The sequence below is a fragment of the Ailuropoda melanoleuca genome, chromosome 3, assembly GCF_002007445.2.
Source record: "Ailuropoda melanoleuca isolate Jingjing chromosome 3, ASM200744v2, whole genome shotgun sequence".
NCBI classification, from domain to species: domain Eukaryota; kingdom Metazoa; phylum Chordata; class Mammalia; order Carnivora; family Ursidae; genus Ailuropoda; species Ailuropoda melanoleuca.
In genome coordinates this window covers 89,657,508-89,673,913 of record NC_048220.1, presented here as the reverse complement: position 1 = coordinate 89,673,913, position 16,406 = coordinate 89,657,508, and the positions used below count along the sequence as shown (strand labels likewise).

Below are 16,406 nucleotides of genomic sequence, written 5' to 3'. Positions count from 1 at the left end.
TCCAGTTTGGTTTGACTTCCTTCAAGGGTAGCTTTTCTCACCCTGATCCATGGCATGACTCTAGAATGGTTAACTCTTTGCACACATCTTTAGAGAGCCATCTTGGATCCCTCACCAAGTAGACCAGAAAAAACCCTCACCTTCAAACCAAAGAAAATACTAAATCCATGAAATCACTTAAGCCATCCTTCCAAAGAGAGGGAGAATCAAAATGTTTTATGCAGCCACCTATAAGAAACTCATTTTGTGGGATGTTTCACATTCCAGCCCATGGTTTATTCCCCCATATATCCCTGCCAGTAATATCAACCAGATGTGGCAAAGAAGTCTGTGCAGAATTGTAAAAATTACAAGCATATTCTGTAATTCCAAAGCATTGTAAAGTCACAGCTTGGTTTTCTTTCTGAAAAAAACAAAAAACAAAAAACAAAACAAAAAAAAAAAACTTTTCAAGCTGGCAGAATGTTCTCAGTACAAGTATTACTTGATCACTTTAGAAAGTTCTTCTGTTGGCCCAAAGGGCCAAAGAGTTTTAAAATATAAAACCCAATTCTACCCTTGATACATTGTAGGAAATTTAGGAAGGTCTACTTGCACACATATATTTAAGTCTGTAAATTTTCTGTTTTAATGTTGCAAGCCTTAATACTTTAGATCTCAGGTATGAGCACGTCCTCATATACACTCATATAAGCATTAAAGTACAAAATACTAAACCTTGAAAACTTCAGAGATCCATGATTGTTTTCTCTCTCTCTTTTGTAAGGTGTATTTTAGCACAGGAGGCACATGATAAGGCAGAAAACAATCTGTAGAACTGGGGGGTCTGAAAGCCCTGGGTGTATTCCTAGTGAGTTAGTCTAACTCTCAGGCTTCAGTTTCATCATCCGTGCAGTAGGCACAAAAATATCAGCCCCGCAGGAAAACTAAAGAAGATTGCGTATACAAAGGGTGGCTAGTACAAGCTCAAGAGATGTCTGGTTTTATGCCAGCTCCCAAATCTATAAAGTAATAGGATTTGTACTAGATCAGTGTTTCTCAAAGATCCTCGTAGGTAACATACATCAAAATCACGTAGGGTGCCTATTTACAAGGTCAGAACCCTAGGTCCATTCCAGATCTAATGAGCTAGATGTCTTGGTTACATGGTCTGGGAATCAGCATTTTAATCAGTACCACAAGGGTTTTTTTCCCCTCAAATGCTAAGTTTGAGAAGCAGTGGAACCTAGATCCTTGCTCACCAAATGTGGTCCAGGGACAGGGGCATCACCTGGAAGTTTGTTACAAATATAGACTCTTAAGTCCCACCCCAGACCCATAGAACCCGAATCCATATTTTAACAAGATTCCTAAGTGTTCAGATGCACGGTGAAGTCTGAAAAATTCTGGCCTATACAACTTATTCCTAACTCTGAAATTCTACCATTTAAGGATCTACAAGACAATTCAAAGCATTAGTCCATAATCAACTCTGTGGACAGACAACAGGCTTCTGCGCTCGGCTGGATGGATAAAGCCTCAGTGGAGGAGAAAAGAAACCTTCCATGCCTTCTTTCCTGGCTCTACCTTAAGGCACTAGAGACAGAGTACAACTCACGCAAAATAGAAATCCCAAGAGTGACATGGCACCGACTGTAATCCATTATCTGTCCACACGCAGATTAAAACTAAACCTGTCCTCAAGCACATGATGAAACTTGCAGTTGATGAAGCATGCTGTAAAGCAAACAGAAGGCCAGGGCCTCACTGCAGTGTTCAGGGAGTGGGGGAATAGAGAAGGAGGAGGGACTGGGGCTCCAGTTTGCAGGGATATTTTCCATGAGCTTTTGGTGGCTGTGCCCCTGGAAAAAGTGACCCCACGTCTGCGATGGTGAGGCTGGTCTGTCCCTGGACTCTGAAGGCTGGGCTAGCACAGGGAAAGCAGGTCTCTGGGATCCAGCTCCAGGCAGGAGGGCCATTTCTGAAACCTCCACCATCCTGATGGATTGGTTTCCCCATCGTCCTATTATCATTTCACCACATCAGATAACAACTCTGCTGGAAAACTGAGTAGTATGGTTTTTGTTTTCTCCACTGGTTTTTCACTTTTATAGCACTGTTTCACATCGATATAGAGTTTTATGGAGACACATATTGCATGTAGTTATGTTTCCAAGTTTAGTGCAAAACTGAAAGACTAAGGTGGCTGCAAAGGGATCTACGAACAGCAAAAGGTACTACCTAGAGGTATGGGGCCCCAGTCATTCAACAAGCCTCAGCCCATTTAAGGATTCAAAGGCATAAAGGGACAAACATTAATTGAGCTTCTACTAGGGGCCTGGCACTTTAACTAGTTACTAAGTTCTCATAAATAAAGTAAGGAGGCTGTGGTTAGGGATGTGGGCGCTGGAGTCAGGCAAGCTTGGGTTTAAATTTTGGCTTTGCCAGTTGCTGGCTCTCACTTGGGGCAAGCTGTCCAAATCTCTAGGACTCTGTTTCTTTATCTCTAAAATGGAATGTTATAGTATCTGAACCCTAAACCTGAGATTGAGTAAGAGGATATACATAGAAGCAGGACACAGGGCACCTGATCCATGCAAATAAGTACTACACACTTGGGAACTAATACAGGCTGGCATGTCATCCCCCCACCCCCACCCCCACCCCCAATTCATACTTGAGGCCCTTGGCCTCATTACTTCAGAATGTGACTGTATTTGGAGATCAGGTCTTTACAGAGATGATTAAGTTAAAACATACCCATTAGGTTGCAGCCTAAGCCAGGGTCACTGATGATCTTATGAGAAGAGGAAGAGACACCGGGGCTAAGCGTGAACAGAGGGACAATTATGTAAAGAGGCAGGAGAAGACTGCCACCTCTAAGACAAGGAGAGAGGCGTCAGGAAACCCACCCTGCCAGCATCTTGATCTCAAACTTCCAGGATCCAAACTATGAGAAAATACATCTCTGTTGTTTAAGCCATCCAATCTGAGGTCCTTTGCTATGGCAGCCTGAGCAAACGAAGACAGGAGCTATGGCTTTTACCCCTATCACACATCTAACCAACCTGAGACTGAGAAAGTTGAAGCTACTTGCCCAGGATCACCAGAGAGCAGGATCCAAACCCAGGTCTATACAGTTCCGAAGGCCAGGTTCTTTACTCTCCCATCGGGCTGCCTCAAAGGGACACTGAAACACCTTGCTGAATGCAGCTTCCTGTTTGGGAGTATGGGACACATACACGCAAGGTGGTGACAAGAACAGACAATGAGGTGAAGAGGAAGGAGAGGTACTAGCAAGCAGAAATGAGAGTTGGGAGGAGGGTTCCCTCATTGGAAGTAAATTCCCTGGAAACTGAGGTTTCCCAGCCTTTAACTCTGGACAGACGCTGATTTACAGTGACAACAGCCCAGTGACCTGGGGCTAGTCACTTGGCCACACTTCGCAGTGTTTTCAGCCGCCTCAGGGATTAACCTTCTAAGTCTCTTGCCACTCTACAGACCCAAGTGAAGGCCAGGGCATTTAACCTCAGTGGCTTTTTTTTTTTTTTTTAAAGCTGTCACATACCTTGTAGAACTGAGTGGGGAATGGGGGGCCCCTGTCCTGCTGCTATTACACAGCTTGTTCATCTACGGGCTTTAAACCACTACCAAATATTGAATGGGCTTTCTGGATGTGAATCCAGGACAGACGGGCCAAAAGGACCCCAGTGGTCTGCTCATCCTCATACGGGGATGTCAAACTCTTAAAAACCGTGGTTGTGAACCACTGTGTTCTTTGTCTCCTTAAAGCTCTCTAATTGAAAAAATGCAGAGGACTTTTTTTTTTCCAAGATTTATTTATTTATTTGAGAGAGAGAGAGTGGGGGGGGGCAGAGGGAAAGAGTGAGAATCTGAAGCAGACTCTGCACTGAGCACAGAGCCTGATGCAGGGCTCAATCTCACAACCATGAGATCATGACCTGAGCCAAGACCAAGAGTCGGACACTTAACCAACTGTGCCACCCAGGTGCCCCAGTAAAATGCAGAGGATTTTAATCACTGTCTTCACCTCAGATTCTGCTCCTTCTAATGATTTCTGGCAACATTAATACTTTAACCTCCAAATAACCAGAAATCCTTTGCTCCCTCTCCCATGTGTAGAGAAAGCTGGAAGGGGATATTAAAAAAGGGAGGAATTAATAACCTATAGACCATGTAGTGGACTGTGTTCCATCCCATCCCATCTAGACGAGACAACTGAGGCCCAGAGAGGGGAAGTAACATGTCTAAGGCCACAGAGCTCGTGCGTGGTGGAGCCAGTCTGAGGACCAGGATCTTCCCATCCCAAGTGCAGTGTTCCCTCACCCTCACCTCTTTTGGAGCCCAAACCCTTCGCCAGGTGCTGAAGCATTAACCACAGATGCCAAAGCCCTGGCACATGCACTGCTCACATCAGTCAGCTAGCAAAGTCGACCAGAGCCATCCTTCACTGAGAACTTGCTATGTGCTAGAGTCAAAGCTGAAGGCTGTGCATGGGTTACTTTCATTTCTCTTCACAACAATGCAGAGAAGCAGGTTCTCTTGTTTATTTTACTGGTGAAGAACCTGAGACCCTGGGAGGTTAAGTGACTTGTCCACAGTCTCACAGCCACTTAACCCCTTCACTCTACTGCCACCTCCTATGCTCAGCTCTGGATCAGGAGTGGTAGGGAACTTAAGAAGAGCAGAAACATGGTCCCAACACTTGAGAACCTTATGATCTATGTCAAGATGGGGGTGGGGGGGGAAGATAATATTTATTGAGTGCCCAGGACATGACAGAGACCTTGCTGGCCCTTTATCGACCACAGTGATGTTACCTAGACCTCAGGGCACTTCCAAGCTCTAGGATGCTCTGGCTTGTACTAAGAGGACAGATACACCACTAATATACATATGAATCGATAAATCGATGGTGCTGGATCTGAGGGTAGATGGGGGTGGAGTGACAAAGGCCTGACAGAAGCACTTGGATATATGACAGGTCCATTATCAGTCCTTTTTATCATCACTTCAGGTCTCCACAATAGCTAGCTTGGCATGGTAGAAAGCTGAAGGACTCTGCAGAGACACAGACAGGTATTTGAGTCTCAGTTCCATTGTATCTTGGTTATACAGCTGTGGGGTAAGAAAGATAACCCCTCTAAGCTTCAGAAGTAGATTTGATAATGATTCTCTCTGTAGGATTGGTGTAAATGTTAAATCAGGGCATTGAGGCAAAGTCCCAGGATAGAGCTACTTCCTAGAAATGTGGGCCATGTGGGCAAGTAATTCAAACTCTGAGTTGTAGTTTCCTCTACTATAAAATGGGAGTATTGAGGCAGGGAGCTGACTGTAGTAGAGAAAAGCACAGAGTCCAGAGTCAGATTACCCAAATTCGAATTCTGGTTCTGTCACTAAGTAGTTGTATGACGTTGGGTGAGTTCTCAACCTCTTTGAGCCGAACTTTCACATTGATCAAACAGTAATAGTCATAGCACCTATCCCACAGGGTTGGTAGGAGTATCAAATGAGTTCTACATAAAGTGCTCAGAACAGCACCTGCCAGTCAATGGGTTTGCTATTGTTATTACCTTGAAGTGTTATTGAGGATCCAAAGCACTCAATTAAAGCACAGCAGTCTGCACAAAGTAGACGCTCAATAAACTCGCAGACATCTGCTGTTTTCAAGTTTGGCATCACTTCCCCCATCTTCTGATAACAGAATTTTTCTTTCTTTTGGGAAACCCATGCTCTCATCCCCAAACAGGTGGGATGTACCCATGGCCTGAACTTGATCAGTCAAAGGACACCACCTCGTTGGCAACAGCGATGTGCTCTGATATAGACGTGTGACCAAGCTAAGCAATCTACCATTGGTTCTTTCCTGCAGGACTGTTGACTCTACCCGGACTGCCAGATTAGTGCCCCGGAGTCTTCTGCTTTTTCCCACCATCATGTGCACTGTTACACATGATGGAGGGAGTGAGATGAAGTCCCAATGACAACACCAAGCTCCTGGATCCACTGGTTCCTAAAGCCATCCATAACTATTTCTGGGCTTCCCAGGCATATAAACTAATATATTTCCTCTTTGGATTAAACTAACTTTAGTCACATTTCTGTCACTCACTGGTTAGTAGCGTTATTATAATAGCAGGTTTTCAATAAATATTATTTCCCTTTCCCATCACTCCTGAAAACATCTTATTACATGTCCATAGCCTTTCCAAAAGGTATTCTTTGGATAAACACTGAGTATTAGGCAGTTTTTGTCTACAGATCTAGTAAGAAAGGAAAAGGCGTGTCCAGAATTGCTACTTATCCCACATGGCATACTACGGAGTAGACAGCCACACAGTACCCGCATTTAGCATTCCCTGGAAAATGGCTCACTGTGTCTATTGAGGTGCAATGCTCTTTTAAAACAGAGCTAGTGGCATATGTATACACACTCATGATTGCACATTTATTGATTTCTAATTTGTACCCTGCTTACTTCCAAAAAGGCCCTGCAGTGGCTGACAAAATAAGACAAAGACACAATAGGGCCATTAAGAAAAATCAAAGATCAAGCCCGGAGGGAAAAAAAAGGGATTGCTGATTATAGCTGAAACCTGGGTTAATATAGTTGCTTCAATAAAAAAAAAAGAATTATATTTAGCTCTCAGCTTTTTGGCAGCCATTCAGAATGTGTCATGATGAGGCACATGGAGAAGCTGGGCATCCTTCATGTCTGCAGCTGAAAACCCAGCAGAGGCCAGGCTGGAACAAGCACAGAGGAAGAGCATATTAAATGAATGAATGAGTGAATGAGTGAATGGAAGATAAAAGAAACAGAGCCTAAGGGCACTGTTTATATGTCTAGGACTATATCCTTCACTTCTTCATCTGCCCATTCACTGAGAGCTGATGTGTGCCAGCCTCTGTGCCTGGCTAGGACCTGGAGAGGGACGGCCACCAAATGGAGTCGAGTGTCGTCCCTGCCTTCCCAGCTACAGCTCTTCTGGCTTGAAGTAAAAGCTCAGTGTCATCCACCTCAGTGCTCACAGCAACTCCCAGTCCCTTCATGCACCCCAGAGACAGAGATCAGACAGTGAGGCTGACGAGATGGGAAGTGTAGGAGTAGCCATAGTGATCTTGGTGATGACACTCACACCGCACTGTAAACCCTAGAAAACACACACGCTCTGTGATCTTGTCTGATGCTCACAACTCCTCAGCGAAGAAGATAAAAGGGAGGAGGGGTGTCTGCCTTTTACTGAGGAGTATATTCAGGCACAGAAGGGAAAGTGACTCCCCCAACCTCTCTCGGTTAGAAAGTGATGGGATACCACCCTGGGGTTTCTCATGGCCTGGGCTGTCTGCCTGGGGTTGGCCCCCAGCATCTTGCTGCCTGAAAGTCCTCCTCTGCTTGGATCAAGAGCAGCCTTGCACAAGATGGGCATCATTTTGATGGCCGTGGGGAGCAGCTGGAAGGCAACATTCCATGAGAACCAGCCCGCTCGATGTCCTGCAACAAGTGGAACACTCAGACCCCACCTGCTCGAAGCCTTCCAGTAGCCCCACCCCACACACGCCTTCTGTGTGCCTAGAAAGTGATGCTGAGATTTCTGATGAAGAGAAGATAGCCAGCATTATTTAGGAGCCGGTTGAAAAGGCACAATGTAGTGCTGGGTGGAGAGATGGCTAGTAAGTGAACATGAGGGAAAGAACTACACAGGAAGAGGAAATTAAAAACCAGGTTGTTTCCCTGCATGCCTGTTTCGTATTGCTTGTCCAACTCAGCCATACACCTAGGCTGCTGAACGTCACTGTACTCACCCTCACGCCCATCAAGGTGGATTCAGAGAGGAAGGGTGGAAAGGGGGACATATTTTTGCCCATGTTTAGCAAAGTCAGCCAGGGGACTGAGCCAGAGAAATACAGTACACAGCACGAGGAGACCTTGACAAGGTACAGGTGTGTCCGAGAGAAGGCGAGCCGGGCCGCGGTAGCACTTAAACACCAGCCAACACTTGCTGTTCTTGTTTCAACAAAGTACCCCTTAGAATACACGTATGTATATGGTCTCTTTCTTTGTGTGTACCCACAGATACAGATATAGATACAGATTCCTAACTCAGAACTCACTCTTAAGTGCACACACTGACATGTGTTTCGTATTTCTCAATGTATCCTGGAGCCTACATGCATTGTTCGATTGCATAAATAGGTATTAAACACAGCCACTGGGAATGTGGCCACAAGTTTGGGGCCTCCCCAGTAATGTTAGAGTCTTTCCAGCCAGGTTGTAAATCTCACTGCTTGACTCCTAAGCAGCCAGACACTGTCACTCCATTCAGAAAACCATGGCTTGGGCCAACCAGTTCATCCCATGTGTTACAAGAGTCATTGCCAGTATGACTTGTAGGTTCGGAACCATGGAGCCATTCACTATCAGTTAATCAGCACTTGCCTAACACCCACACTACGTGAATCACAATCTCCACTCTGACATGCGTCTCGAGCTCCCAAGCCTCCACGCTCTCATACTGAACAAAAGCACAGAAGCGTTTCCAATCTCCCCCTGCATTACATCCCGGGCCACTCTGGAAGATAAAGCAAAATTCAAGGTGTTGCTTCCTTTTCCCACAAAACCATAGATCTCCAGACCCAGGGTTCCCAGACTGGCGGTGGTAGGAAGCAGGCAAAGGACAGGAGGGGTTCTAGTCTGCAGGGGGTGAGGTTGAAAAGTTCAGTCCAATCCAGTGCCTTCAGGTACCACTGGTGTCAGATCTCAAATCTCATCCTCAGGGCATTTCCCCAGGTAAGGCCAGACCCATTTAAATGGCAGCATGTCCTTCCTTGCAAAGAGGAGATCTACTACAAGTCACTAACTCTCATTGGCCACTTAAGTCACTGATCTATGAAGGAAGGGAGCGAACAGTTGGGTGTGGAGGGGAGTGTGGGGGCATGCTATGTTGAAGCCCAGCTCCAAGTCCCCATGCATATGGCCTAACTGCCACTCTCTGCATGGCATCAGGCTCCACTCACGAAGGCAATCACAATATCCGTATCACCAAAGCCAGGCAGGACGCCAGGTAGAGAACATGATTCAAGTCTACTCACAGTCTGGTGAGCTTCGGCGTGCTCTGGAAAAGCAATTCTGGGAGGACCTGGAGCTTATTCTTGTTCAGGCGCCTACAGATGAAGAGAAGAATGAAAAGATGTCAGGGGACAGTAAATTGGATCAAGTGTATTCACAGATACCACTTCGATCAATCAATCAACCAACCAATAGGTATAAAGAGACCTTCTAGATCTTTCAATGAGGGATACACATCATGTTAAGGCATATTCTATCTTGCAAAGCTTGAAGTCAAGTTGAGGATATAAGGCAAAGGTCACTCATAGGCATGAGCACAGCATGTGTGCTGTCATTCCCCCATCATGAGCCTAGGACAGACATCACTAATTGATCATACATTCTTTCCCACAGATTCCATACAAGCCTTTTGAAATTTTCTGGCCATGTGCTCCAGGTAGCTATTGCCAAGTGATGAAACTGATATGCAAAATGGGTCCCTAAAAAGAAATAAAATACCAGAGAGAATATTCTATCCTAGATAGTGGTGGCGGTGTGGTGGGGAGATAGAAGTTACTATGTTAGTAGAGGAGGCCACGGGTTGAGGGGCCAGATGGAATCCCTGCCAGCCTGGCTCTTTGGCCCAGAGCAGGGCTACATTGTAACTTTCATGGGCCCTTGGCACTTGCCTTTATTTGTCCCTATCTCTATAAAAATTAATATATTTTATAACTATGTTGGTATAAAATATATTAATATTATCTATAATAACATTTACTTTGACCTGAAAGGGTTTTTTTTTTTCCTTATAATTTTAGAAGGGCCTCTAAAAGTATTGTTGGCCCTGGACACTGTCCCCACCATGCCTAATGGAGCAGTCAGCTTTGGGTCAAAGATCACAGTCTGGGCATGCTGTGTGGCTGGAGGTAAACTCGGCCAGAAGGAATGCCCCATGTTAGATGGCATCAACAGAGCCAGTCAGACACTCTCCTGAGAATGGTCAATACTAATGCCAATAGTAAAGAAGGCTATGTGTGTTTCCAAAGGACATGGAACCCTTGTTGTGGCCTCTGAGAAGGCTGCTTTCCTGAGAGTGGGAGGCCAAGAGGGAGATCCTGTTCCCTGCCTGCTCCCATGCCTCCTCTCCTAGTATCTTCATGTAGCCTCATCAGTGAGTGTCCAAACCAGTGTCTCCACATCTGTCCCCAGAATGTCTTGGAGCAAAAGAACATTTTATAACCTCATTGAATTTCTTCCTTAGAGTGAACTGCCTGTTTGGTTACCTGGGACAACCATTATTATCTTATCTTAGAGTTAAGCAAACTGAAGGAAAGGTGAGCTTCTTCCCTGGTTCTGTCCCAAAGCCCACACTCCACCCACCATGCCAAGCAGACATGATTCCCTGGGTGGGATTTTGATATTTTCCCTCTTTCATCCCAAGTTGATGGCCAAACACTTGAGAAGGACAGGGAACTAGAAGGGGGTTAAAAAGGGAAAAGCCATGTAAGAGAGGAACATTTAAGACCGCAGAATAATGCTCCCGTCAGAAATTGTGCTGCTCAGCCCTGAAGGGGCTCACGGTGTTTGTAGGCAGGTATGGACCAGTGACGCTGTTAGCGAGCCCCAAGATGAGGAGGGCCAGACAAGAGGCTGGGAAGTTGGATGGGATAAGCTCAAATTCGCTGCCTCACCCTATGGGCAGCCTGACTCCCACACCAGTGCTCTTTTTTAATTTTTTGTTAATTGTGGCAAAAATTTTTTTTTCCATCTTAACCATTTTCAACTGTACAGCTCAGTAGTGTTAAGTATATTCACATTGTTGTGCAGATCTCTGGATCTTTTTCATCTCGCAAAACTGAAACACTATTTCAGGTTGTTCCCCCCCCCCCCCCCCCCGCTCCCCCCCAGTCCCTGATAAGGGACTATACTTGCTGTTTCTATCAGTTTGACCAGTATTCTTTTGATCACGCCCAGTATCTATTCTTTGTGTTCCTGTCACTTAAATGGAGAGACAGGGAGAGCCCGGGGGAGGGTGAGGGGTGATCTAGCTGATTGTTTAGATCAGTTCCCATACAGTCAGTGTTAGGTCCCTTTATGTCATGTGGGAATACTGATCCCAGGGGAGTCATGGTGGTATGACTTTGGGGCTGGCCAGGGCTGGTTTCAGGTCTAACTATATCTTGATCTCTCTGTGGGACCTCGGGGCTGTTACCCAGCCTGCTGAGCCTCAGTGTTCCATGTGCAAAATAACCCTAGTCTTTGGGTTACAGTAATTCTTTTTTTTTTTTTTTAAGATTTTTTTTATTTATTTATGTGACAGAGAGACAGCCAGTGAGAGAGGGAACAGAGAAGGGGAGAGGGAGAGGAAGAGGCAGACTCCCAGCCGAGGAGCCCGATGTGGGACTCGATCGCCCTGAGCCGAAGGCAGACGCTTAATGACTGCGCCACCCAGGCGCCCCTGGGTTACAGTAATTCTTAATGACACAGTATACGCCTAAGTGTTTAGCATTGCAGCAAGAGGATGGTGATAATAATAAGAATGATGTTGAGTCCTAACTACACGTCAGATGCTAGGCTGCATGCAGGCGTCATTATGATCCACACCTCACGGCTGAGGACACTGGTGACCCAAGCGGTTGGGCACATTCCACAAGGCCACGGTGTGAGGAAGTGGTAGGGACAGCATCTAGACCCAGGCAGTCTGCCTCCAGAGCCCTGGTTCCCAACCACGAACCACTCGAAGTCTTGCAATAACTGACAGCTCCCTTCCTCTTTCCCTTTCTTCTTATTTTTTTCCCTCAGCTTCCTTTCATCCACGGTTGCCGCCCCTTCTGCCCCAGCAAAGACAACCATCCATTCTGAATACGTTTCCTTCCCTAAAAAGGACTCTCTTGGAGGTCCCTAAGGCCAGAACTGGTCTCTCTGTGGGTCTGTCTGGAACCACCCTCTACTGTCACAGCCGCACAAAGCTGAGCGCCAGTTACATTCAGACGACCAACACTCCAGTCTAGGCAAAACCCCGAAAATCTGGCTCGCCGCTGCCTGCGCCGGGTAGGGTGTTTAGTGCACTAAAAGCCCCAAACCAGAGTTGAAGCTAAAAATAAAACTAGCTTGGCTCCAAGGCTCCAGGAAGGGAAGGGATCATTTTTCAGTATTTGTGGCTGGACAAAAATAAAAACACAACCAAATTGAGCCAATTGTGCTCTGCCTGCTGCTTTGTAAACCCTGATGAGCCTTCCAGGGCAGCTGGGCTGGGCTCTTCTCCCAAAGCCTCTGGGTTTTTCCGCTTCAGCTTGGGCGGGCCTCATGCTGGTTCTCCCTATCACAAGGAGTTTGATGCCGTAGCTCATTTCCAGTTCATTCCAGGATTTATTCACTTTGACTTAACTAACCAAGCGGGCCAAAAGGTCTTCCTTGAAGAGCCGATGAAGGCTCCAAGCTGCATAAGGTGCATTTCCCATGGGACTGCTGGAGAGCAGCTCCTGGACAGGAAAATGAACAGTATAAAGTATGTCATTCTCCTGGTAGAGGGTCAGGGAAGCCCTGGGTTGCAGACGGGAGTACTAGCCATGAGGCCTTGATCACTCATGCCGTCCACTGCTCTATCACCCTGGGCCCAGAGGTGAAAATCTTCTGCCATGGTTCAAGCTGAAAATAGATCCATGATGCCTGGATGGAAAAAGGACCGAATGGGACCCACATTAGGGCAGACCTGAGGAGGTTGACAAACAGGCCATATACCAGGTCAGTGATAAGATAAAGGCCACCCGGCTGTCCCTCTCCCTCTGAGATCAGCGCTCTTTTTTAGTTTCCCTGCTGGTACAATGGGCAGCATCAAGGTCCAAAACCCACTGGGTGTGAATTGCAAGGTCATACTGCTTTTCGGCATGAAAACCATGAAGCTTTGCAGTACTGCCGATGACCTTTCTGGAGGCATCTGGGTGGAAGATCTGATTAGAGGTTTTGCCACTTTTTTTTGTTGAATTCGTCCATTCGTCTATCCTTTCAATCATCCATCCATCCATCCACCCATCCATACAGCTTTCTACCCAACTACCATCCATCCGTCTCTCCAGTCCTTTTTCAATATGAACATACAAAGATGAATAAGAATATTCCCTTCCAAATACCAGATGGTAGTGGAGAAGATAGACATGAAGACAAAGGTATCGTAGGAGCACAGAGTGGGGCCAGCAAACCCAGACCTGGTAAAGGAAGGCTTCCCAAAGAAAGTGGTTGGAATTTAGTTTTGAAGCATGACTACAACTCTTCAGGAGACAGGGACAAAGGTTCTAGACTAGTGCATGGCCACGGAGGACCATGAGACCAAGGAGCACTTGGGGGGCAGGCTGCATTGCTGGATCTGGGGATGATATGAGAAACAGAAGCGATGAAGATATAGAGCTAGGCAGGGTCCTACAGCAAGGACCCTTGTGGGTCGTGATAAAGAATCTGGGCTCGGGTGACTTCTGAGAGTAATGGGAAGCCACAGGAGGGGTGTGAGCAAGGGAACGATCATCTGGTTTGGATTTTAGAAAGTCCTCTTGAGTAGCAGTAAACCTGGTTTGGCAGAGAGTGAAAAAGGAAGCAAGGAGATGAGTTAAGAAGGCTCTTGTGTAATCCACGTGGCTGTGTGAGGACCCAGGTTAAGGATGAGGGTGGTACTGGGGTGTAGGAGATATACGGGAGGCATCATCAACACAGTCAGAGGGAGTTACAGGGGTGGAGGTGTTAAAACTGTTCCCCGGGGCTCCTGTTAACTGAGTAACTGATCAGTTGAGATTACCAATCACTGCTAAAAGGAACAGAGAAGGGAGATCAGCACACTAAACATGGCGTGTTTAGATCCAAGATTTCTATACTACTGGGGTCTCTCAAATATGTCCTGACAACTAGTATCAGTAGCTAATAGTAACAGTGAGGCCACGACTCAGGTGCTGTACTACGCTCTTTACCTGCACTATCCCACCTAATTCCCACAGAAATGCGTTGAGGCTAGTACTCTCGGTAGCCCTGTAATAAGGGAACAGAAGACTAAATGAGTTAAAGCACTTGCCCAAAGTTGAACCTGACCAAAATGATTGTGATGGGATCTGAAACCAGACACTAAACCTGTGCTCTTAACTACCGTGGATAATGACAATATTTAATTTAGCTCTTCATTATACACTGTCTCAACTTATCACCTAATGTGTGAGTCTCATCTTCCCATTAAGTTCTGAAGGTCCTCAAAAGTAGAAAATCCATCTAGTATCTTCCTGCTGTCCCAACTACAGCCCACACAGCCCTGGGCAGGCAGTGGGAGGTGCTTCAGAAAGGGCCTGCTGAATTTCATGAATAAATCATAAGGGAAGAATGGCAAATTTGGGACACCCGAAAATCAATGGCCCTCCTGGGCTAGGTGACAGAAGCTGTCCTGTTTGGAGGTGAACACAACTCCCAGAGGGCCCACTTGTCTATCTGCATGCTCCAGAAACTTCTTGCAGATTCACCTGCCTCACTGACAGGCAAGGTAAGAACTGCAGGGCTCATTCAGTGCTCCCCCCGCTGGGTAAAGCACGGGGTGAGAAGCCTCCAGGCCAAGGCAAGGCCACAGCACAGCCAANTATTTTTAGTTTGTAACTTCAGAACGTCCTTAATAGCAATTAAAACCTTTATTTTTGACATTTCTGTGAGAGAAATAACTTTGTTTCCATCATCTAAAATGCTTGCCCCTAAGCAGTTTTCTTCTCATTAAAGTTGTTTGAGAGAACCCATTTTATTTACTTCTTATTTTTTAAAAAGATTTATATATTTATTTATTTGAGAGAGACAGGAGAGAGAGAATGGGGAAAGGGGCAGAGGGAGAGAGAGACCCTCAAGCAGACTCCCCCCTCAGCACAGAGCCCAGTGCAGGGCTCAATCCCAAGAACCCTGAGATCATGACCTGAGCTGAAATCAAGAGTCAGATGCTTAACCGACTGAGCCACCCAGGTACACCAGAGAACCCACTTTAAAAATAACTTAAAGTTTATTTTAGGATCACAATTACTATGTAATAGCAAAATGTGCACCTCATGAGGTCCCTGAGAGGGTTGAATGGTTTAACAACTGCCAAGGTCTCTGCAGCACTCCTCAAAGGCTCAATAAATGGTGACTGTTGCAGCTACTGTTCTTGTCACCATCGTCATCCCTAGACGCCACGGAGGCCAGAAATAGATTTAGTTCTCCTGCATAGACTACTGTTCTGGTCAGCAAGGCTATTAGCATAACAAATGAGGTCAAAGATCTCATCAAGTTAACACAGTAAACATAGATTCTACACTCACATAAAGAACTCACTGCATCTTGTGAGATGACATAGGGAAGGCATGGTCTCCAAGTCTGCTGGGCTGGAGAAGAGAGGAAACAAGGAGCCATACCAGCTCTCAGCTTTCTTGACCAAGTAATGACTCATAACACACCCCTGCTCTCAGTTTATTGGCCAGAACTAATAGCATGGCACAAACCTAACTGTCAAGGAAGCTGAGAAATATACAGGGATCTTGGGTATTTGGTGAGAACTAGCCCATCAGCCACCTTGTCTTAGCATCAGAGCAACAGTAATGATCTCTTTGTTCCTGTTGTTTCTTCCTTCCTTCCTTTTTTCTGTCAAGATAGGGCACTTACGCTGTGCTAAATACTGTGTGAGATGTTTTATATGCATTCTCTCATTTCACCCTTAAAGTGACTCTCAAAATAAACATTGTTACTGTCATTATTTTACATAAGGAAACTGAGGCATAAAGAGATTATGTAATTTGTCCATAGTCACACAGCTGATAAACAAGGTTTGGAAAGAGGTCTCTCTCACACCAAAGCCTGTGCTTTGAACCACTTCACCATTCTGCTTCCTTAACACTTTGGTGCTTTGTTGACCAGCAGGCCTCATAACAATCCTGGTAGAGAGGTCAGTAACAGAGAGCATTTGTCTGTTTTATAGCTAGAGAAACTGAGTCAAAGAGGACTAGGAAACTGGCCCTGTGCTCTCTTGGCTTTACTGTCCAAGGCCTATTTCATGATCCTGCCTCTCTGGAAGGCTCTGAGGGGCCCGGAATCACTGTTCCCAGGGGAGGAGGGAAATCCAGAGCCATGTCTACAAGCATTTATTCTTTTTTTTTTTTTAAGATTTTATTTATTAATTTGACAGAGAGAGACAGCCAGAGAGAGAGGGAACACAAGCAGGGGGAGTGGGAGAGGAAGAAGCAGGCTCCTAGCGGAGGAGCCTGATGTGGGGCTCGATCCCAGAATGCTGGGATCACGCCCTGAGCCAAAGGCAGACGCTTAACGACTACGCCACCCAGATGCCCCTACAAGCATTTATTCTTGTTCACCTTTCAGA

General features: G+C 45.9%; 1 protein-coding gene across 2 annotated transcripts in view; it reads right to left on the bottom strand.

Annotated features, from left to right (window-relative positions):
* The window catches only part of SLIT3 (slit guidance ligand 3), a 598,007-nt gene that overhangs the window by 470,452 nt on the left and 111,149 nt on the right, over window positions 1–16,406 (bottom strand). For both annotated transcript variants that reach the window (XM_034656754.1, XM_034656755.1), the window contains exon 4: window positions 9,091–9,162. In XM_034656754.1, the coding sequence (XP_034512645.1) occupies window positions 9,091–9,162 (72 nt within the window). The remainder of the gene's footprint in view (window positions 1–9,090; window positions 9,163–16,406) is intronic.